Source organism: Marmota marmota, unplaced genomic scaffold (assembly GCF_001458135.2).
Source record: "Marmota marmota marmota unplaced genomic scaffold, marMar, whole genome shotgun sequence".
Classification (NCBI taxonomy): domain Eukaryota; kingdom Metazoa; phylum Chordata; class Mammalia; order Rodentia; family Sciuridae; genus Marmota; species Marmota marmota.
Window position 1 is genome coordinate 1517839 of NW_026000137.1, and position 23968 is coordinate 1541806.

At 49.5% G+C, this 23968-nt stretch overlaps 1 protein-coding gene across 1 annotated transcript in view; it reads left to right on the top strand.

The window, feature by feature from the left end:
• Paxip1 (PAX interacting protein 1) overlaps nt 1-23968 on the top strand; it is a 49974-nt gene that overhangs the window by 15907 nt on the left and 10099 nt on the right. The window contains exons 5-14 of the mRNA XM_048785399.1: nt 3468-3581; nt 8081-8719; nt 12428-13103; nt 13761-13855; nt 17076-17171; nt 18124-18261; nt 19426-19547; nt 19949-20133; nt 20934-20977; nt 22879-22949. Of these exons, the coding sequence (XP_048641356.1) occupies nt 3468-3581; nt 8081-8719; nt 12428-13103; nt 13761-13855; nt 17076-17171; nt 18124-18261; nt 19426-19547; nt 19949-20133; nt 20934-20977; nt 22879-22949 (2180 nt within the window). The remainder of the gene's footprint in view (nt 1-3467; nt 3582-8080; nt 8720-12427; nt 13104-13760; nt 13856-17075; nt 17172-18123; nt 18262-19425; nt 19548-19948; nt 20134-20933; nt 20978-22878; nt 22950-23968) is intronic.

A 23968-nucleotide genomic window follows, 5' to 3' on the forward strand; every position in this document is an offset into this window, starting at 1 on the left:
AGTATGTCATGAGGTAGAATAAAAAGCACTTGAGTTAGAAAGTGATTTAAGTATGCATGGGGAAGACTTTGATCATATTTATGTGAAGAAGCCCTGGAGATTTTAGTTTAAGAAAAGTACACTGGGAGCACTAATATAATGTGGTTGCTAGAAAATGTTAATTTGGTCCTAAGATACATGAGCAGGCATGTGCAGTGTGCAGTGAGGGCTCAGGCCCAACATGTCCTTGAAGAGTGCCTCCTTCGCAGCCTGTAGAGAGCAAAGAGGCACGTGTTAACCACCGTCTAGACGGGCCAGACATGAACAAGTACATAGAAACGCTGGTGGACACACCAGCTACAGAAGTAGCAAGAGGGGGTGATTGGGGCGGTCAGTCTCTGCTCCGGTTGGAAACCACCAAGAAATCTGCCTTTCCTTGGTGCCCCAGCACACCATGCACACATGCACACCCCAGGCAAGACCCACCTCACCAAAGGACTGTTTGCTTTGGTGGTTCTCAGTGACCTTCTGTCTTTTCCCGTCAGGGTGTTGATACAAGCTGGAGCTCTTTGTTGGAGTCTTCCAGAACTCTCCCAGAGAGAGGTAGGGAAGGGAGCTTGTGCCACCAGGAGTTGGGAAGCACAGAGATCATCTGCCTTCTTCTGAGTCGGTGTTGATGCAGGCTGAGGCCTCTGTTGTAATTGTGGGGTAGGTGTCGGGGAGTAAGTTCAGAGTCTAATGGAGAGCCTGCCCAGGTCATAACTTGAATCTGGAAGTCTTAAGATGAATGTCCTTTGCATTCTGTATTTCAATATTTCTTGACTGCCTACCCATGTGCCTTGCACTGTACCAAGTTCAAATATGTGTAGGACAGAATCTTAGGTAAGACCCTCATCTTTAGTAAGATCCTAGTCTTTAGTCTTTAGCTCATCACTCAGACTGGACTATCTTTTGGCGGGTGGTGAGACCTAAAGTAGAAGAGAGGGTACTTTTGATTAGTTGTAGGGAAGCATTTATTCCTGGGGAAGGGGTGAGGTTCTAATCCTCTGCCCCTTGAAGCTTGGAGCAGTGTCGGGTGGGGGACAAAACCGCAGACCCGTGGAGAGTGTGGGGAGTGTTCAGATTTCTGCAGCCTGCTGGGGTACAGTGGAGTGATATCTGAGCTGGATCTTAGAGGAGAAGGAGCCAGTGGGTGGGGAGGGCCTGGGCACAGGGAAGGCTTCCATGTTTGAGGATGTTATTTAAATGCAGTTGGTGTTTAAGGTCCATGTGGGAGTAGCACTGCCTGGCAGAAGCCATGCAGGCCAGGAGGGCCTTGAGGCCATGTTGGAGTTCTCAGATGTTAGCTAAACACATCGAAGAGACGGCAGGACCTTGGAGCCGGCACGTCAAGATAGCTCTTCGTAGAAAATGGCTTTTAAAAAAGAAAACCACTTTTCCCAGTTATAAAATTCAATTAATGCTTTTGAAAATTCGGAAAATACAGAAAACTATAAAGATGAAAATAAAACTGTCCCCATAATACTGTCACCACGATGGAACTGTTCTTGATGTTTTGGTGTGGGAAGAGCATTCCTAATTATGCTGTGCAGAGGCATGAAATTAGTTGGTGTGGCCATTGCAGGTTATTTAATGCACTGGTGGAGAGCCTGAGTCATGGACATTTCTAGGCTAACAGGAGCTGGTTATTGGAGTCAGTTTGGGCACTCCAGCTCACCTCTGTCACTCTGGTGTTCTTTCCACAAGAATATAGGGCACCCTGGCAAGGGGCACATCTGGGGTGCAGGCCACATGCCATTCACACCCGGCTGGAGCTGCAGCAGTGGTGAATACAGCTAATGCCCCACCAGCATGGCCAAGCCTTGGTGATGAAGGCATACCTAGGTTACGTTTTCAGTTTCATTTTAGTAGAGGTGGTTCATTAGATTACTCTGTCCTGTCCTATAATTAAGTCTTAACCCTAAATGCTGTAGGAAATAAATGTTTCTATGAAAGCCTCTCCTGAAAGTAATCTGGTCTCTTCTTCTGAAATGTGACATTGGATAATTATGCAATTAAAGAAATAGAAAGGAATGACTTTAAAGGTGACTTTAGAAAGTTAGTGTGTTTTTTGCTGGGTGTGGTGGTGCACGCCTGCAATTTCAGTGGCTCGGGAGGCTGAGACAGGAGGATCGTGAGTTCAGAGCCAGTTTCAGCAAAAGCAAGGCACTAAGCAATTCAGTGAGACCCTGTCTCTAAAGTAAAATGCAAAATAGGGCTGAGGATGTGGCTCAGTGGTTGAGTGTCCCTGAGTTCAATCCCAGTATCAAAAAAGAAAAGGAAAGTAAGTTAGTGTGTTTTTGTCATGCACAGAGTAGTGTGGAACACACAATAGCTTCTAAAAATACTTACAAATGGATGAGGTGGAAGTGGATGTTGAGTACTAGGTTAGTGGCAAGCTACGTACCGACAATTAAACATGAATCAATGTGCTGTTGATCAGTATTTTAAAAAAATCAACTTGAGACAAGTTCAGGAATCTGCAGTACCCACAATCCTCAATTGAAAATAAATTCATCCCCCCAATCATATAAGCCAATACCTATTTATGTGATTATCTCAGAATTAATGGCCATACTGTTTCTTAACTGTTTCTTTCACTTTTCAGAAAAAAAACAGTTTGTACTGTTAGGGGCAAAAAAAAAGTCTGTACTGCTTTTGGCTTTCCCACGGGTCACTGCTTTGCGAAGCACTCCAGGACAGTGGGCGGTCGGGGTCGGACCTGTGCGCCCAGGCCTCGGCTTTCACAGCCAGGCCTTTCCAGGTGCCTGGGCCAGTGTGGCTGCTTCCCCTCCTTCACAGGGTGGCAGTGCTCAGGGTCAGGGTGTGGAGAGCACTTGGCACAGTTCCTGGCACACAGTAGGCAGGCAGTGAATGTGACCACTAAGGCCTGGTCACAACACAGCCGTTGTGTCTGTTTTCCTGTGACTCCTCTAATACTTGCCGTATTTGTTTTTTGTGTTAAATGGCATTTATGTTTTCCCTGAGCTTACTGTACTTTTACTTTTTTATTTTTTCCACTCATAATTAGTATTTGTTATTCATTAGATTTAAGGAGTTCTTGTAAATGTGGTTTTGATGTTGAAATTGCACTTAAACATTTTCAAAAATGACCCAAGTTGAAGTTGGAAATGTGGACTAGATCTTGCCCCATCATTTCTTTGTAGACTGAGATAATCTTCCATTCCAGCTTTGGAATGTGGATGTAAATATATGTTGTTGATTTGGTGACAAGGCAAAAAAATGATTTAGAGCCATAAAACTATTATGATAGGACTAAAATTAAGGGCTTCTCTGACTTTTTCCATTGATATCCTTACGTTACGTTTCATTTACTAAAGCAGAAAAGTAGACACCATTGTTATGGCAGTACAGTTCTAATAATCAAGTGAAAACAGAGCATCATTGGGTTGCATGTCTGGTAAAAGCCTCCTTTCTAATTGTGCCAGGTGTCATCTGAAGACAGAAGCACCCTGTGGGCTTTGCTCACGTTCCATGGCGGGAGCTGCCAGCTGAACCTCAACAGGAAATGCACACACTTGGTCGTGCCAGAGCCAAAGGGGGTAAGTGTGTCCTAGGCGTTGTCCTTCTGTGTGTCATTTAAGTACTTGCAGTAACCACGTCTTTTTTGAGCTTCTTTAACATTACTGCATACCATTTACAAGAGCTGGTTTTATTGGCTTATATTATTTACATCCAGATTCATTTCATAGAAGATCTGAGCCAAATATGACTTTCAGTTACAAAGAAATTTGGGTTTATTTTATAGGGAATGTAGTTTTTTTAATCTTAAGAAAATCCCTTCCAATTTCATAAGATTTCAGTTTTGTTTTGTTTTTTCTTTTTTTTGGTACCAGGGATTGAACTCAGGGCTCTCAACCGATGAGCCACATCCCTAGCCCTATTGTATTTTATTTAGAGATAGGGTCTCACTGAGTTGCTTAGCGCCTTGCTTTTGCTAAGGCTGGTTTTGAACTCGAAATCCTCCTGTCTCAGCCTCCCTAGCCACTGGGATTACAGGTGTGAGCCACTGCACCCAGTTCAGTTTATTTTTATGAAAAAATTTTAGATCACCCCTCAACAATGTTATTTTTTTAAATTTTTAAGTTGTTGTGTTTTTTTGGTGCTGGGGATTTTTAAAAATTTATTATTTTAGTTGTAGATGGACATACAATACCTTTATTGTATTTATTTAAGTTTATGTGATGCTGAGGATGGAACCCAGGGCCTCACGTGCTAGGCAAGTGCTCCACCACTGAGCTATAACCGTAGCCCCTGGGGATTTATTTATTCATTTATTTGGTTTTTTGATACCAGGGATTGAATTCAGGGGTACTCAGTTGTGGAGCAAGATCTCCAGCTTTTTTGTGTGTTTTATTTAGAAACAGGGTCTCACTGAGTTGCTTAGTGCCTTGCTTTTGCTGAGGCTGGCTTTGAACTCGTGATCCACCTGTCTCAGCCTCTTGAGCCACTGGGAACACAGGTGTGCCCACGTGCCACCACGCCCGGAAGTGCTGGGTCCCAGGCATGCTAGTCATGCACTGAAGCACTGGCGGGCAGGGAGGTATGGGTTCCTCAGGTGGGATCCTTGGGCCTCCTCAGAAATGCAGGCTACCCCGCCCCTTCCCAGACTAGCTCAGCCCCAGGGTTGAGGCTTGAAGAAGCACTGGGGTTGCTGAGGCAAGAAAGGGAAAAGCAGCTCTCTCCCGAGTTCTTTGCAGTGTTGAGAGTAGAGGTTAGTGAGTCTGCGTAGTTTCCTGTCTCCATACATCAGTCACTGGCTCCACCTTCTTAAATTGCTTTCATTCTGAATTGACACTGTCCTCATTATTATTTTATCTGTGTGCGCAGAGTCCTCAGTGTAGAAAGGAATCGTGTGGCAGAGGGCTGAGGTGAGGCCCGTGTCCTGCCAAGCACTCGGGCCACAGAATCTGAAAGCGAGCCCAGGAGTCGTAGGTGTGTGCTGTGCATCATGCCAGCTTCCTGACGCAGGTGGCCTTGAGCTGGCGAGACTAGTTGGAGCTCAGCGTTATTAGTAAGCCTCTAACCAAGAAGAAACCCTCTCTGAAACCTGGGGTGGGATTCTTAAGGATTATTTAAGTCAAAATTCACATTTTGTGTAATAATCTGATAATGTGCTTTGTTTAAGTAATTATTGTAGATGTTCTTCTTACATCAATATTGATGTACAGCTACAGAAAAATCACTTGAATTTAAATAGTTTGGAGGAGAAATGAGCTCTTTATAACTTTTGTAACTGAATGAATACTTCTGAGGAGTCAGTTATAATGTAAGAGGAAATGTATGAAGAGTAGGTTTGTCAAAGCTGTTTATAGTTTGACTTTTAATTTCAGAGCCTTAAATCACTTAATTGTTTTTCCTTCCAACATGTTTTGAAAATGTATTGTTGTAAATCCTTATAAACTCCTTAAGTTTCCAGATGTAATGTATATTTTTAATTAATAATTCTTATGTATTTTTTGCAGTGCTAGGGATTGAACCCAAGGCCTAGAGCATGCTAGGCAAACACTACCACTGAGCTACACCCCAGCCCTGGATGTAATATATATTTTAAAGTACTTATTGACTTTAATTTTTTAAAGTATAACTAAAAGTGAAATTTAAAAAAAAATTTATTTGGAGGAAAGCCATATCTAAGATCTTGTGTGTGTGTAGTGTGGGGTTTTATTCATCTCAGCAAAGAGACACTTTAAACAGATCTTTTTATTTGACTTAAGTGTGCTTGTGAATGAAACAACAAATGTGCTACCGTAATTATTTTTAGAGAAAGCAAATACTCTGTATTTTAAAGGATTGATTAATACCTAAGATATTATATGTACACATGCACTATGCATGTATTTAGGGATTATCTTATTAAAGTCTGTAATGGAATTATAATATTGTTTCATGCAATTTATTTACTCTTCATCCTTGATTTTTATCTACAAATGGGAAAAGAAAGAAAAATCATTTTTACCTTTCCGATTTTAATTTCCCAGTTTTAAAAGAACTAATTTAATATGAGAAAAAGGAGCTTTTATTTTAGTGCTTACTGCATTTCCTCTGCAATGGTAAAGGTTGTTAAAAGCAGGTTTTTTGTTTGTCAATAGTAAAAATAACAACAATGGGCAGTAGTGCTCACAGCATACCCGGCAGATGTCCATTAGTCACCATGAGAAAAACTAGACTCGGGCACCTGCTATTCCTGTCTGTAATAAATAGCCCTTCTGTACCAAAATAGTTTTAAGAAACCATAATGCCCACATGTACACCAAAGAAACTAAGAGAAAGCAGTCATCTTTTTCACTGCTCTGACCAAAACACCTGACAAGAACAGATTTAGAGGAGAAAAAGTTTATTTGGTGCTCACAGTTTCGGAGGTCTCAATCCATAGACAGCCAGCTCCACTCCTCTGGACCGAATGTGAGGCAGGACATCATGGCAGGAGAGTGTGGTGGAGGAAAGTAGGTCAGGACATTGTCACCTAGAAGCAGAGAGAGAAAGAGAACTCTCATCAGGGACAAAATATAAATCTCCAAGGCATGCCCCCAGTGACCCACCTCCTGCAGTCATACTCTACAGTTATCACCCAGAGGATTACCTATCAGAGGATTAATGTGCTGATTAGGTTAGGCTCATACTAATCATTTCACCTCTAAACTTTGTTGCATTGTTATACCCATGAGCTTTTGGAGGAATACCTCATGTCTAAACCATAGTATTCTACCCCTGGCCCCTAAAGCCTCATCCCCATCTCACAACACAAAATACATTTAGTCCGTTTTCAAGAGTACCCACGGTTTCAACAGTTCCAGGGTTATTCAAAAATCCAAGTTCAAAGTCTCTTCTGAGACTCGAGGCAAACTCTCATCATGAGCCCTATACAAATCAAAAGTCAGTCACATATACCCATCCAATCCTTAAAGGCACAGAAAAACATTTCCATTCCACAGGGGAGAAATAGGAGCTTAGAAAGAAGGGATGGGACCAAAGGAAGAGACCGAAATCCAGCCGGGCAAACCAGTCCTGTAGCTCCCTGTCCAGCACCTGGGCCACATGCATCATGAGGTTCTTGCCCAAGGCTGGTGTAACTCTGCCCTGGTGATCTTGCTGGTTGCAGGGGAAGGAAGCCTCCATGAACCTCTAACTCCAGCATCCTGCATTCCTGCAACACTAGCACCACATGGTTGACGCAAAGGTCTGTCGCCATCTTGAACAGTAGCCAAACCTGGGACCCTGGCTCAGCAGCCTCTGAGTGCCTGGGCTGCTGAGCACCGTGAAACAGCTTCCTCATTGCCCTTCTCCTCCCTGCAATTAGGGTGCCCCACTGGTCTCTGCTTTTAGGAATCTTGACTTTTCCTGCACTTGTGCCTGAGATGGGTATGGTTTCGAAAATTCCTGAGATGCCCTCAAGCCAACCCCCTTATAGTTGTGGATGAAGTCATCAGCATTTCTTTAGTGCTTTGATCCCTTTAACAATACACTTCTTCAGGCCAAGTTTTACTTGCAGTTTTCTGGTCAAACTGCAGGTTTTTCAACTGTTTCTGCTTTGCGTTCTGTTCCTGATTATCACAATAAACTTGGCTAAAAGCTGCCAGTAATATGCATGCAACTGCCTGAATACTATGCTGCCTAGAAATTTCTTCCATCTGATGAAGAAGTCCATTCCTAGCGCTACTTGTGTATTTAAAGTATCACTTTAAAAGTGAAGTTAATAATAAGGAAGGAGATTGAACAAATTGTGTTATGTATACATATGAATACAACATGATGAATCCCACTTTTGTGTATAATTATGATGCACCCATTTAAAAATAAAAGAAAGAAACCAGTTGGCACCTTCAGCATTCTGCCTAGAGAAACAGTAAGTTAACTTAAACAAAATCTAAGACTGCTGTGTGGGCAGGAGAACTTCCTGTGGCACGGCCGCGTGGCACCTCCTGACCCGGCTCCCACCCTTTGCCCAACAGGAGAGGTGCTGCGGGTGGAGCGCCTCTGGAAGGGTGCCCGGGCCCGGCGGCACTCATGGCTGTGTGGTGTGTTTGTGCTTTGCTCACAGGAGAAGTACGAGTGTGCTGTGAAGCGAGCCGGCATCAAGGTCGTGACTCCCGACTGGGTCCTGGACTGCGTATCTGGAAAGACCCGGAAGGATGAGGCCTTCTACCACCCTCGCCTGATCATCTATGAGGAGGAGGAGGAGGAGGAGGAAGAGGAGGAGGAGGAGGAGGTGGAGAACGAGGAGCAGGACTCACAAAATGAGGGCAGCACAGAGAAGTCCAGCCCGGCCAGCTCCCAGGAAGGCTCTCCTTCCGGGGACCAGCAGTTTTCACCCAAACCCAGCACCGAGGCATCCAAAGGGGAACTGATGTTTGATGACTCTTCAGATTCGTCACCTGAAAAGCAAGAGCGGAACTTGAACTGGACCCCGGCGGAGGTCCCTCCGCTGGCTGCGGCGAAGCGCAGGCTGCCTCAGGGAAAGGAACCTGGGCTCATTAACTTGTGTGCCAATGTCCCGCCCGTCCCAGGTAACATTCTGCCTCCTGATGTCCGGGGTAACTTAATGGCTTCTGGACAGAATCTCCAAAGTTCTGAAAGATCAGAAATGATAGCTACTTGGAGTCCAGCTGTGCGGACATTGAGAAATATTACTAATAATGCTGACATTCAGCAGGTTAACCGGCCATCAAATGTAGCACATGTAAGTCTCTCTTTAAAAGAAATTTAAATATTGGATATAAGAATTGGATTTCATGTTTCTCTCAGTATAGTGTATTGTTTCTGCTGATTCAGACCAGGTAACTCACAAGCTGTGTTTATTTGTGTAAGAACAACTTTTACAGTCATGTATGCACAGATACAGTCATGTGCCCAGTAACACCATTTGGGCTGACAGTTGACCAGTGTGGTGGTCCCATGTGGTCATGTCACCTGGTGGTGTCTAGTGGTCTTGATTTGTGTAAATGCACTCTATCATGTTCCCACAGCAGTGAAGTCGCCTCAGGATGCATTTCTCAGGATGTCCTCTAAGATTGGCAGTGGGTTTTGCGGGTCTGACTCATATTCAAGCATGTGCTGCATATTTTAGGGTCCTAAACGCTATTGTAAGAGGGGAACGGTGTGTATTTAGGTGTAGAGCCAGCATGGATGAGCAGAATCAGGACACAGTGGTGGAGCGCTCTCCCCTAGAGAAGGGTCTGCTCTCACACGGTTAAAATGGGCAGTGACAGCAAAGGCTGGAGTGCTGTTTACTGGTCGTCCCTGACTACCATCAAGAACTCCATGGCAAATGAATAGTATAAATCGAACTCATTCACTGAAGAAGCCTTGATTTCAGTTTAGTTTGTGGCTGGAGCTTGTTGGTACAGAGTGGTTCTTAAAGTTCTAAGTAGGTGTAAGGTAGTGTTTGAAGGGCACTGGTGGTGGTGCCCATTGAGCACTGGAGATAAAATGGCCAATGAGGACGAGCCCCCACTTAGGTGGAGGAAACAGCAGGCTAGCATGTGGGAGCAAGGTTTTGGTGGCTTAGATGTTGTGAAGAAAGTGTCACAGCACAGCAACTGGGAGAAGGAAAGCTGCTTTGGACCAGGTGGTCTGGGAGGGCCTTGTGGCTGAAGTGGCGTAATTCAGGGTTGAGTGACAGGGCAGTCCCGGGAGGACTGGGGGCAGAGTGCCAGGTGAGAGGAGAACAGCTTCCAAGACCTGAGGGTAGGCAAGAATTTGTTGGCTGCAAGACGATAAGGTGGCGAGCTTAGTGAGGTGGGAGCTGGAGGGGATTGGAAGGCCTGGTCCCGCGGAGAGAGGATAGTTGTCAGGCACGGTGTGCAGGAGGGGTCTAGATGGCAGGAGGGCAGCATTGCTGAATATGGTCAGGGCCCCGTGGAGTTTGCAGCCGCAGCTCCCGATGTTAAGTACGTGCATGGGAGGGACGGGAGGAAGGATGGGCGAGGGCATCCTGCGAGAATAAGAGTGAGACCACAAGTCATGGGCTAAAGGCCCCCTGGGGCTGGGGCTGGTGCAGGGTCTCTCTGGCAGCAGAAAGGCATGTAGGTATGGTCCGAGCATGGACACGGGGACTAGCGAGCGGTCCTGGGTGCAGCCTGTCTTGAGAGGGATGGTCCCTTGAAATGCCTTTCTAGGGTCCTGAATGGCAGAGGCTGAGCACCTGCTGCCCTGCCCCACAGTCTTTTGGCCCCTCGACTCCTTGTTTGATTCCTCTGTCCCTTCCACTTTATGTCACATGCCTGTGACTGACCACAGGTTTACAGAGTGATTGGGAGTGAGTGGTCGAGAGAATGGGAAGACCACGGCGGGGAGGTGGTCACGGGACTGCTAGGCTAGGACTTGTCCAGCAGGCGCCCACTGAATTCCGGAATTGCCTAAGGAAAGACAGATAGACTGCAAAGGAAAGGTCCACCAATTCCTCACCAGGCGCAGCAGCCACAGCCACAGCAGCAGGACACGTGTTTAGAGCTGTACCCTGGAAAGCCAGGGGACTTTGCAGCAGGCGTAAGTGGGCATGATGAACAACAGGCCAGAGGCCAGGAGAGCTCTTCAGGTTTTGACCTTAGAAATGCGAAGAGTGGTGGGACCCTGTGAAGGGCAACGGGTTCTGGCTCCGGGTCAGATGGCCTTTGTGACCTTGGCCTCCCCAGCCCAGCACAAATTCTGCTCCAGCTGCCTGCTGCACACTCTGGCCTCCTCTGACCTCTCACCATGCTTCCCCACGCAGTCACCCAAGCCAGCTGAGTTTTTGTGCCACTCTGAGGGAAGTAGGAGTGCTAGGAGGGCCAGCGCAGCCTCCAGATGCTCCCCTATGCCCTGGTCCCAGGACGTGCTGCCACATTTGTGTGAGGTCTTCCTTCTCAGGGCAGCTGGTGGCAGACAGCTGGGTCATCCCTGCTCATTGTGGCCGCAGCATTTATTTCCTGTGATCCATGAAGTTCCCATGTGTGTTTTCTGCGGTAGCTGAAAATAATATATGTGCAAAATAAAACCCCCCAAGGGTACCACATGGTAGCAAGCATGCACACTCCCTCCCAGCCCCGCTATGTTTCCCTGGGAGGTGGCCTCCTAGCCGGCTGCACACTCAGAATGCACATGTGTGCAAGCCGGTGTCTCCATCCGCCTTCTGAGCACATCACAGGCTGCTCAGCCCTTGGGGTGGCCAGAGATGGGGGCTCATTTCCCATTGTCCTTGACTGGGTATTTTTGAAGTCTTTAACTAGAGAGAAGAAACAGTTCTCGTGCTGGTTTCAGGGCCATAAGAAGTTGGTCAGACTTGTCATTTGAGCATGTTGAACACAGCTTATGCCGTGACAGGTTGCTTTGGTTTTGTTTTATTCTGTACTGAGCAGGATATAAGGAAAAAAACTCGCAGTGTGATTCTCTGCTTGGTGGACATCTCTGGATCCCTCTCCTTTCCCCTCCACGCCCTCAGCATAGATCCAGCTCTCGGCTTGCGTCTTTTGAAGTGGGATGACCTAGAAGGGAAATGGTCTGGAGCAAATGGTTTTCTCTAGCTTGAAATTTTTGTCCATCTAAAAAGCTCAGAGTCTTCTTAGAGGAAGGATTGTTGGCCAGCTGTGATGTGATGTCTTAGTCGGGGAACATGTACCACTTAAACAGACCTGCTGTTGGGACCTTGTCTGCCCCTCTTTTTCTCACACGCACTGCACGGCCGTGTGCAGTGGGGAAGGTGGAGAGGCCATGCTGAGCCTCACTGCCGCCTGAACCATTCCTGGTGTTAAGCTTGAGCCCCGCTGCTGCCATCTGAACACCTGCTGTCATCTGGAAGGTGGCTTTGTGGGTCTTCACTGGACTCTGGACCACAAAGCGGGGGGAAATGGAACATGGCAGCTATGGAAGGTTTGGGTGAAGCTGAGTCTGGCTACTAGATCCCTTCAGCACCTGTCATTCCCCAGTGCATCCTGGTCCCTAAAGGCCACAGTCCTGTGGGAGGGAGATGGGCAATGCAGAGGTGCTGCCGGTTACGCAAGGACCCCTGGGCTCAGTGTCCAAGGATCCACGAGGACAGGACAACATTGCCAGTTTGTCTGTCTCACTGCCCTGTCACTCTGTTCTCTGAAACACAGCAGCCACGTGAGTCTTTATTGTCAGCTTTAATTCATCAGCTTATTCCATTGTGTAGTTTAAAATTTTGATGTTTTTAAAATATTTTTTGAGAATGGTTTTCTCAAAAATAGGAATTTATTCACTTTATTGATGTTGGTGATACAAAATCAATACATAAGAAAAATGAGATATTGTTTTTGAAGTTTGCAGTGATTCGATGTTCCTATTTTATTGAATGTTAACCACATAGACTGTCCTGTTTTTCTTTGATGGAGAGACCATAGTACCTTTCAGGAACTCTGTATAATGACTTGAACCCACTTTTGTCTTCTAGATATTACAGTCCCTTTCAGCACCCACAAAAAATCTAGAGCAGCAGGTGAATCACAGCCAGCCAGGACATGCCAACGCCAACGCCAGTGCTGTGCTGTTTAGCCAGGTGAAGGGCGCTCCAGAGACACACATGCTGCAGCCGCCCCAGCCGCAGCAGCAGCAGCAGCAGCACCCAGTTCTGCACCTCCAGCCCCAGCAGATCATGCAGCTACAGCAGCAGCAGCAGATGTCCCAGCATCCCTACCCCCAGCAGCCGCCACATCCCTTCTCACAGCAGCAACAGCAGCAGCAAGTGCATCAGCACCAGTTTCCTCAGCAGCAACTACCGTTTCCACAGCAACAGTTGCATCCTCAGCAGCAGCTGCATCGCCCCCAGCAGCAGCTGCAGCCGTTTCAGCAACAGCATGCCCTGCAGCAACAGTTACACCAGCTGCAGCAGCACCAACTGCAACAGCAGCAGTTAGCACAGCTGCAGCAGCAGCAGCACAGCCTGCTACAGCAGCAGCAGCTACAGCGCCTGCAGCAGCAGCAGCAGATGCAGAATCAGACAGCACAACACTTGAGCCAGGCCTCCCAGGCGCTCCAGCACCAGGTTCCACCCCAGCAGCCTCCGCAGCCCCCGCCACCCCCACCCCAGCAGCAGCAGCAGCTTTTTGGACACGACCCAGCAGTGGAGAGTTAGTAACGGGGTTTTGCTTTCTTTGTACTGCAGGCCTCATACTTGCATAGATGCTTCTCGAGTGTTTGAGGGTGTGGGTGAAGATTCACCTCTGATAGTCCCCAAGGCGGAGAATGCAGATCTCATGCCTGACAGAGTCATCATGGGATCATTAGGCTGTCTTCTGTTCTTTGGGTCAGCCATCACATACCGAAGAGATGTTGGGGTCCCGTAGAGCAGCCAGACTGCCACAAGGACTAACTCAAGAATTTTTAGTGGTCACACATAAAATATGTTAGTTTTTATTATTTTTGGTTCTGGGGATTGAACGTAGGGGTGCTCTACCACTGAGCTACATCCCCAGCCCTTTTGTTCTTTATTTTGAGACAGGGTATCACTAAGTTGCTGAGGTTGGCCTGCAACTTGGGTACTCCTGCCTCAGCTTCCTGAGTTGCTTCGATTACAGACATGTGCCATCATGCCTCATTAATTTTAGTTTTAATGATTATTTTATATGGGTTATTAAATTAGAATATTTGTGGCAATGTTCCAAATGTGTCCAGATTGCTGTGTATTTACCTCATGTTTAAGCCTTGTTAGTGTAATATGTTCACATGAACTTGGCAACATACATATTCATGAAGTCCTTTCTTTTTCTTATATAATTCTGTTCTAGTTCCAGAAGAAGGCTTCTTACTAGGATGTGTGTTTGCAATCGCGGATTATCCAGAGCAGATGTCTGATAAGCAGCTGTTGGCTACCTGGAAAAGGGTGAGCTGCGTTTGGAGGAAGGCGACTCTGAATTCCACGCTGATCCTTCTGAATGTAGACTTCCTGTTCATTCAGCGCTTTCTCTGAGATGCATTTGTGTGTGTTCCAGAAAGTTCTGGTGTTTTATTGTTAGCATTCTCTGTGACCTTGAGCATATATCCCTTTCCTAGGCTGTAGATTTCCAGCGGTTGGGTGAGGATGTTGTATTTGATCATTCTTACAATATTTAGGCTCTGAAATTCTAAGGGGAACTAATTATTTGTCTGTAATCAGGATGTGGGATAAGATCAGGTGTTTGGTGACCTAGGATGAGGACACCAAAGTGTATGTCTTCAACATACTTTTTCAAAGACATGTACTAGAGAATCCCAGCCTCTTCAGGTCAGAGGGACTCAGGCTTCTCGTGTAATTGTGGAAGGGCAGTCTGTTGTTATTTTGCACAGTGGCCTTCAAAAGTGAGTGAGAATGAGTTTCAAGCACACCTTGACTCTGCTTCTCTCTGACCTTCTCTGTGTTTAGACCCTTGACATGGCCAGGCCTGGGCAGGCTGACAGGGACACAGGTAAACACAGGCAGTCCGAGGTCTGGCAGACAGGGATGGCACAGGGTGTTCTGGGAGCCTAAGAGAGAACATTGACTTCTTAGGGTGCTGGGTGTTAAGAGCTCTGGAAGAGGTGATTTCTGGGCTCAGTCTTACAGGGTAAGCAGGAGGACTGTCCAGCTGGAGCAGCTTTAGCCAAGGCAGGAGTCTGCAGAAGCCATAGGCAGAAGTGGATGGAAGGTCCAGGCTGCAGCCCGGGGCCCTGGAGCCAGGACAGGGCAGGGGCAAAGGCTGCCTGTCTTCTAAGACCCTACTTACTTGCTGTGTTACAGTGAATTTGACTTCTCCCTCTTGGAACCTTAATAGAAAAGGGTGAGTGAAGTTGTCAGTGAAGTTGGTAAACTGCTGACTTTGAAACCAGCCAGGAGGGTGACCGCCTGGCCAGCTGAGGGGTGATGACACCTGAGCCAGGGCAGGGTGGGAGGAACAGGAGGCATTGCTGAGAGTTAGAGCAGTTAGAAAAGTGCCAGAAGTTAAGAAAGTGACATTCAGAAACTTTCCTAAAATAGAACAAAACTCAAGTATGAAAGGTAGTCGTTTTTTCTTGTTGTTTTATTTCATTTTGTTTTATGTTAAAGGGTTATATAAGAAATCCTCCATCGCTAGTAGGAGTTTGGGAATAGAGAAAATGAAGGGGGAAAGGCATTCAGAAAACAGCTTACAACGTAATGACACGTGTCTCCAGCCAAAAGGAACGAGAGAACAGTGTTTGGGCAACTCTGAATGTTCCGAACACTGGAGGAAGGACTTCAAAGCTCAGTGGAGGGAGAATGTTAAAAGCTGAGGGTCTGCATAGGGTGTTGCACCTGATATGTGGCACATGGAGCCGTTTCCATGAGCATCTTTAAAACTCTAAGTGACAGTGATTTCCAGTCTAGAATAACGTGCAGCCACCAGTCAGCCAGGCGTGGTGAGGTGTATGGAGGCTCCTGCAGTCAGAGCCCTCACCCTTTCTCAGGGAGCCACTGCTCCTGAATGGGGAAGGGAGGCCTAGGGTGAGAGGGAAGATGAGGGAGTAGGAGCTGGAGCGAGTCGGACTGTGGCTGATAGATGGAGCAGGATGTGCGGTTGGCATTTGTTTGCTGTGTAACAAATTACTCCAGAGCTTAGACGCTTCAAACAAGAAGCTTTCATGATCTCAGTTGCCTCTTGGGTCAGGAATCCTAAAGTGGCTAGGGTAGCTGTGACCCAGGCTGTCTTGTGCGGCCGTTGGAGCTGCTGAGGGGCCACTCAGAGGCCCACTTCCTCACCACATAGGCTCTCCGGGCTACTTGGATGGCTGCAGAATGGCCTGACTTCCTTCCCAAGAGTGTGGCTGAGACGGAAGGAGGGAGCCAGCTGGTGTCTAAGTCTAGCCCGAGCTCCAGGCTGCAGGAGTGGAACTCCGACTCTCAGAGCGTCAGATCCTTTGTGGCCGCATTTAAACCCCTGCACACAGATTTCTGTGATGTCAGGAATAAAATCGTGAAAGGGTGCGAGTTGCATAGAAAAGGGAAGAGAGCAGGGGGCCAGGGTAATTGCTGGCTCGAGGAAGCAAAGGTGCACCCAGCATTGAACCACATGGCTGAGCTAAGTGACGGTGGGACGGAATCGAGGCCAGCAGGATCCTGTCCATGGGAGGGGAGGCCTTCAGAGGAGGAGCAGGCCCACAGATGGCACCGAGGGTGCTAAGAAGCTGCACCAAGCCTGAGCTGGGCATGGATGGCAGAGGACGAGTTGGTGGCAGCTGCTGGCAGAGGCAGGAGCTTGTACAGAGGCAGGGCCTCGTACCTCCTGAGGCCGTTGGGAGTGTCACTGAGGAAACAAGTTCCCGCTCACCACAGTGAGGAGGGAGGGAGACAGCTTTTCTTGTGGGCCTTTTTTAGTGTTTCAGCTAACGTGCAGACGCTCCTTCTGGGCAGCGTTTGGAGCTTTGACACATCCCCGGTGCCATGTATCGTTGTTGTCAAGGAGCAGAATGGTCCCTTCACCCCTAAACCTGAGTCTAAAAATCAGTGTTTGGTATTTACTGATGTCATTCTGATTTCCTGTCTTTTCCTTTCCTTTTAGAGTAATGGTTCTTGAGGGGCACATCTGTCCTCAGGGACAGTTGGCAGTGTTCACAGGCATGCTGAGCTCTCGGCCAGGGGAGCCACTGCTGGAGGGTAGGGGTTGAGGTCAGGGAGGCTGCCGCACACCGTCTGCTGCTCAGGGTGGCCCCAGCACTGGTCCAAATTACAAAATGTCAGTAGTGCCAAGATGGAAAACCATGCTTTAAGAGGAAAGCATTTAAAAAAAAAAAAAAAGTAAACTGTAAATGGATTCAAGAGAAACAGGTGGAGGGGGTGGGATGGGGGGTGCTGGGGATGGAGCTGGGGCAAGTTGAGCTCCGTGGCTCAATGATAATGTCAGGGTGTCCTCCCTGGGAATTGGAATGGAATGGGTGCTGGGGCTCACTTCGCTTTCTAGTGCTGGGTGTGGCAGGCACAAATGTCACCTCTCCTTCTGTGCCATGTGGGGGAGTGATAAATGTCACCTCTCTCTGTGCCGTGTGGGTGTGTGGTGGTCCTCTTAATAGCCCTCCTGTTGGGACTTAGAGTTCTCCTGATAGTTGATGACAACTTTGGCTCTTTGGTGCAGATAATCCAGGCACACGGTGGCACTGTGGACCCCACGTTCACCAGCCGCTGCACACACCTCCTCTGTGAGAGCCAGGTCAGCAGCATGTATGCGCAGGTAAGGAAGCCTCTCACCCATGCCCGGTGCCAGCTGCCCTTCCTGTGTGCAGCTCTCAGCTTCTAGTGCTGGGTGCTTTTGGGGAAGAACTTTTTTTCTACCTCTAGAAGTAGAAAAGTTGCTTCTTATTAATGTTCACGGAGTTTTTGGTGGCCTAGATGCTTTTGTGGACACTCTTTGAACAGTGAAGAAAGGAAATTGCAGGTAGCATTAGGAGGGATAAGCCCTCCTTCCAGTCATTATCAAGCCACCTGCAGAAAGGATTTGGAACCATGAGCGCTTTGCAGGCAGGGGTCCCGGAGGCAGGCACCTCCAGACCGCTGGGCAGCGGCTTCCTTCTCTAGCCCGGAAATTCCGTCTTTGTCTCTTCATAACAGTTCTTATTTGTAGATGTCAACGTGACAGAGAGCCTTTAGAAAGCCCTCCTGGGCCAAGGGTGGTCTTAGCGCAAGCACTGCCAGCGCATGCAGGGCCTGGGTTCCCACCAGCACCACAGAGGAAGGACAAAGCTCCCTTAGAGAGGTAGCTCTTCCTGGATCCGCTTTGCTGTTAAAAATGTAGAAACACTGGTGAGCTTTTTCCCTGAGGTTAATTCTGGATGGATGGTTACATTTTTATACTTTGATTTACCTGGGACCCTTTTTGTTCTTATGGAGGCTTTCTAATTTGACCATCCTCAGTGTCGTTCGTGATTCAAGTTACTCCTAAAGGTTGTCCTGAAATTTGCTGCTCTTACCACTCGTTGCAGGCTCTTGTCCCTGGAGACATCTTCAGGTTGCTTCATTAGGAGTAATCAGCCACACCGTTGTAGTTTGCTGGATTAGCAGATTGTGTGCTGAATGTCATGAAATCTGCTAATGGGACATTGTACTCATCCAGTCTCACCATTTTGAGTTCAGTCCCATTGTAGGAAAAATTCCCAAACAACCACCTGTGGTCTTGTGTTCCATAGGCGATCAGAGAAAGAAAGCGGTGTGTCACTGCGCACTGGCTGAACACGGTGCTGAAGAGGAGGAAGATGGTGCCGCCTCACCGGGCCCTTCACTTCCCAGTGGCCTTCCCGCCGGGGGGAAAGCCCTGCTCACAGCACGTAAGGGGCCTCTGTGTGGTTTCTGGCCACTCTTCTCGGGGAAATGGGTGCCTGTCCAGCGTGGAAGATCCGTTCCTTCTTCAGTGTTCTCTGGCCCCGCTGAGAAGTGCCTGGTGTGGGGATTCTTTGTTTCCTCTCTTTCCCATTTCAGTCAGTTTCCTGCACGTAGTAGATATTTAACAGATTCTCCAGTCTCTGGCGCTTTTGGTGTGAAATCCTAACACACATTAGGCATTTGGCCCTAGCAGCAGCCACTGCTGGAGAACACTATCAGTTGTGGGTTTGCCCGTCTAAAGCTCTTGGCGCTGGGGTTGTCGAGGGAAGTGAAGGACTGACTCCTTCGCATCCCTGACGGAACCCTGTTGGCCGTGGCTCCCGCGGTCTTACCACTCTGCATTCAGCCCTGTCCCTTCGTCTTCGCACCGACTTCTTCCTGGACTTGGTATCTCGTGTGCCTTCCCTCCATAAGGGGTCGTGTGCAGCGCTCTTGTGGCCCTGGCACAAAGGGGCAGAGACAGGGCTGCATGTTAGTGCCGCCTGGCCTGGCAGAGACCTGTCCCAGCTCACCCCCGGTCAGCCCTGTCACACATTGTCCCCTCTGTCTTCCTTTCTATGGTGAGGTACATTGTTTTTCTTTTTTTAGTACTGGGGATTGAACCCAAGGGCACTCAACCACTGAGTCTCATCCCCAGCCCTATTTTGTATTTTATTTAGAGACAGTGTCTCACTGAGTTGCTTAGCACCTCACTGTTGCTGAGGCTGGCTTTGAACTCGCCATCCTCCAGCCTCAACCTCCGGAGGTGCTAGGATTATGTGAGGCATATTTTGATTGGTTATCCTTTGCGAGGTAGTCATTTGCTAGGTAATTGTGACAGTTGCAACAGTGTCCTGGTTGTGCACAACAGCATTGTGGCAGAGTGTGCATGCTTGGAGTGTGCCCGCCTCCTTAGTTTGGGCGCATGTGCACAGTCCCGGCGGGCCACAGTGTTCCGCTCCAGGAGGTCTCACTGCAGCAAGGTCACTGGTGATGAAGGTCTGCCCGTCACTGCTTAAGACTGGCATTACCTTGTATGCCCCATAATGCAAAAGAAGGAAAGCAACCAAGAAGTTGAAGAAGTCGTCCTTGTGTTTTGGGTCTAACCTTACTTGTTCTTTCTTCCATAGATTATCTCCGTGACTGGATTTGTTGACAGTGACAGGGACGACCTGAAGCTAATGGCGTATTTGGCAGGTGCCAAATACACAGGGTACCTGTGCCGGAGCAACACAGTGCTCATCTGTAAAGAGTAAGCCGAGTTGGAAACTGCGTTTAGTCGGAGGTCACACCCCGCAGAGCGGCTGTTGGGACCGCTGTTTCTAACGTGCTGTGCTTGGGTAGACTGAGGTCTGTGAAAAGCTCAGCAGTGATGTTCGTGGGAGCATGGCAGGATCACCTGCGAGTCACTTGAGCTGTGACTTGGAAGGGATTAGTGGAAGGGCGACTGGCGGGTTTCGGTAAAGGAATGAGGTGTGCGGGCGGCTGTGGCCCAGTCAGGCCCAGCATGCCTGTACCTGCACCAGGGACCCCAGAGTGTGCCCGCCACTGCTGTTTGGAGTCATGTTTTTGTTTTTTGTGAAAATAAATACCAATTTACAGTAGATAGTGCTAACATTTAATAAATGTGCTTTCTCCTCAAAAACAAAAAAGACCAACTGGTTTAAAGTATGAAAAAGCCAAAGAGTGGAGGATCCCGTGTGTGAACGCCCAGTGGCTGGGGGACATCCTGCTGGGGAACTTCGAGGCCCTGCGGCAGATCCAGTACAGCCGCTACACAGCCTTCAACCTGCAGGACCCCTTCGCGCCCACTCAGCACTTGGTTCTGAATCTGCTGGGTGAGTGGAGCCCCCGCCCCGGCTGGCTTCTCGGAGTGCTGGGAGCCGCCTGCCACCTGGGCTCACACGCTGGGCTGGGCGGTGGGGGCCTCTGCCAGGTCTTATTCTTCCTGTGCCCTTTCCATACTCCTCTGTGCTGCCCAGGCTTTTGTTGGTCTGAGAGATAAGACCCAGGAGGCTCCCCACCCCCTGCAGACAGGGCACCCTGAGTGCTTCCTCTGCCCTGCAGAGTCGAACAAGGTTCACAAAGGTCATTCAAGGGGTGCTTGGACCTTCTCTTAAGGAAGCCCATCCTGATGTTACCAGGGTGGCTTTAATCATGGGAAAGCTCTTGTCCCTGAGCCCTGTTTTGTGTCCCTGTAACGCACCTGCTGGCTTGACCTCAACTCTGAAGCCATTCTGCAGGGACTCTTGCCCACAGTGTGAGCGTGCTGGTCCCATTGGTGAGCCTCTCCCTGTCGGGTGTGTCCTTCCTGTCACATCTCATCGTCACTCATGTGTTAATGGCCAGACTGTGACACCCAGACCCGGACTCCCTCTTTTACAAGTGTCTAGCCACACGGCAGGAGAGAGGTGGCAAGTGCCTTCAGTTGGTCTCCGTGTTTGCTGCCAGTTGTGTGCGCCACTTCACAGAGGTGCCACGCAGGACCTGGAAGCCTCGGTGCTCACAGCTGGCCCTCACCTGTCTCCTACATGTGGTGCAGTTCTCCCTGTCTCCCTGGGTCGGCATGAGCAGCCCAGGAGAGGCCTGCACAGCAGAGTGTCATGGTGGGACGTACCTTCTCTCTCTCTCTCTCTAGACGCTTGGCGAGTCCCCCTGAAGGTGTCGGCAGAGCTGTTGATGGTACGTCAGACGAAACGTCCCCTGGTACTGCTGTGCCTTGCAGTGCGGTGGGGTGTGTTTCAAGGTCGTGTTTGGGAGTGAAAACGTTCCCATCATCTGCCAGCGTGATCGCAGGTGAAGGCTGTGTCCTCCTTGTCATGGGAGGTCCCGTGCCCCGGGCCTGTGTCTCTGATGGCTGGTGACTCCTGTCCATCCTCATGTGTGGCGGGGAGCATTGTTGCCTCGGGGAGCCTTGTTGCCTCGAGGAGCCGAGAACTGTGTCTGGACCTGGAGACAGAATAAAGTGGGAGGCCAGTCCTGCTTTCCATGGGGAGAGGCCCGAGGTGGAGGCCGCTAGTAGAGTAGGTGTGGGGCCCACCGCAGGCCAGAGTGCAGGAGGCCAAAGGCTGCTGTGCCGGGGAGGCCTCTGGGAGGCCAGGCTGGCTCCGTTGGGAAGCTGGAGTGTGGGCGTGGCTCGCTCCAGGCACGTGGCTGTGGATGTGGAGGGTCCCGTCCACCCCGCGAGGTGGACAGGTGGAACCTTGCTTTCTGACTGGCTGATTCTCCACATTGAGTGTCTGTCCAGTTACAGACGGGGCCATTTCGGTCATTTCACTTGGAACCTTTGTTGCCGCAGTTGCCTGAGGTATGTTGGCACTGTGAGGACAGCAGTGTCCGCCCCGTTAGTCAGTGCTTTGTGGCCTAAGACCTAGGACCACGTACACCTTGTCACATATGGCAACCTGTATCTTTAAAATGCAGAGTCCCAGAGCCCCCTGGGTGCACACCTGTGGTCCTGGCTGCTTGGGAGGCCGAGGCAGGATGGCTTGAGCCCAGCAGCTCCAGGCAGCCTGGGTAACATGGCAAAGATGCCCCTCTGCGGCTTAGGAGGAGCTGGTCCTGCGGGTCCGAGAGGCCGGGTGGTCTCCGGTGCCGTGCAGATCTGCACATCTGGACACGGCAGCAGTGGTGGTCAGGGACTGGGAGTTGGGGCGACTGACGTGGTCTGGAGGTAGCTGTGAAAGCAGTGCGGTTCACGTGGTGGGACACAGAGAGAACCTCTGAGTTCAAAATGTGGAGGAGGGCCAGGTGCGGTGGTGCACGTCACGCCTGTCATCCCAGCAGCTCAGGAGGCTGAGGCAGGAGGATGGTGAGTTCAAAGCCAGCCTCAGCAAGAACGAGGTGCTAAGCAGCTTAGTGAGACTCTGTCTGTAAATGAAATACAAAATGGGGCTGGGGATGTGGCTCAGTGGTCGAGTATCCCTGAGTTCAATCCTCAGTACCCCCCCGAAATAAAATGTGGAGGAGGAGTGGACAAGGATAGGGCAGGATTGAGGGGCTGGCTTTGTCAAGACCCCACAGGGAGCTGGGGCTCTCTTCTGCCCCCGACCAGATGCTTGAGCTGGTTCTAGAGGATCTCGGCTCCTTCCTGAGATGAAGTCAGGAAGTTCAGTACCTTGTCTTGCCTTTGGTAGCACTGCTAATCTGATGGTCATGTGTCTTTCATGATACTGTGGATGATGTTCCTGTTTTAGAATAAGTCTCTTTAGGGAGATGTGACTGCAGGGATTATAGTTTTCACATTCCAAGTTGGGACACAGGATAAAATACTTGAAATAAAAACAGTTCTGAGGAGTTTGGGTTGAGGACTGGATATACGACACGAGGTGAGGACAGAAGCTGGCAGAGGCTTTCCCAGGAGCTGGAGGACTTGGTGGGTCGTGGGAGAAAGCCAAAGTGACTTGGGGGTCTCTGGAGCATGGCCTCCCCTCCGGCCTGCCCGTGCCAGTTCCCCAGGTGAGCTCTGTCCTGAGGGTGGCGAGTGGGTTCTGGCTGCCAGTGGTGACTGGGTCCCTCGACACGCGCCCTGAGGCTTCTGTGTCGCGTGGAGACTGAGCTGATGGACGGTGTTTGCATTACAGGGTGGAAGGTTACCTCCCAAACTGAAGCAGAACGAAGTCGCCAGCGTCCAGCCTTCTTCCAAAAGGGCCAGGTATGATCTGGCCGTCCTTCACAGGTCCCTTCCCATAGTCGGGTGGTCGGCGCGGGCCTCGGGGTACTTCCCACGAGCTGGACCTGAAAGTCCAGTTCTCTCCTTCATGATGTGTCACAGCGCGCCTCATTTTATTGCTGCAGAGAGTGAATAAAGACAAATTTTTGCTTTTTTACTAAAAAAGCAACAAAAAAAGTTTTTATTTAAGTAAAAGCTTACCACAGCCCCAGCATTAAAACAGAAGCTGCTGTGGGGGCAGCAGCTGGAGCCCTGGGCCAGCCCAGGCCAGGCTGCTGTGGGTGCACCCCCCAGAGCATGCACTGGGCCTCTTGGCCGCCCGGAGCTGCGGTTCCTGGGTGGAGGTGTGTGACCCGCAGCAGGCCAGAGTGGAGGGAGGCTGGGGCGGGGCGGGGCGGGCAAGAGGACCGCGGCAGCTGGGGCGAGGCGTGCCTCAGGCGGCTGGCTGTGGTGGGGTGGCCTGTGTGGCAGATTCACGTGCAGACCTTAGACTCGTCTGGTGCAGACACGCTGGCCAGTCTGGTCAGGGAGCAGGGCACGGCAGGTGCCAAGCCACCTCTTTCTCGGTTCTAGAGCAACCTTGGTTCCGAGCCTGTGGATGAAAAGCAGCCGGAGTTGTCCCCATTGTCCTCTCCTGCCCTCCCAGGTCCAGCTCACAAACCGAATGAGATCCTAACTACGAGATTGGTTTGGGAGCCACAGATAAACTTTCTTGACCATCTCATTCAAATATAAACCGAGATAGGATGTGCTGAGGTGCCAGGCAGATGTGAGCACCTGGAGGCCTGGTTAGGCTGCATGCCTCAGTGGGGCAGCTCGTTGGGTACTTAGGGCGGACGACAGGCTGGAGTTAGGACAGCAGGCTACCGGGCGCTCTTCCTTGGCCAGCTATGTGTGCCTATGACAGTGGGGGTCCACCCCAGTCACACACAGTTAGTTTTAAAACTCGCAGGAAGTGGAGAGCAGTGTTAAAATAGTGAAGCTAGCAAAGTCAGCAAAGT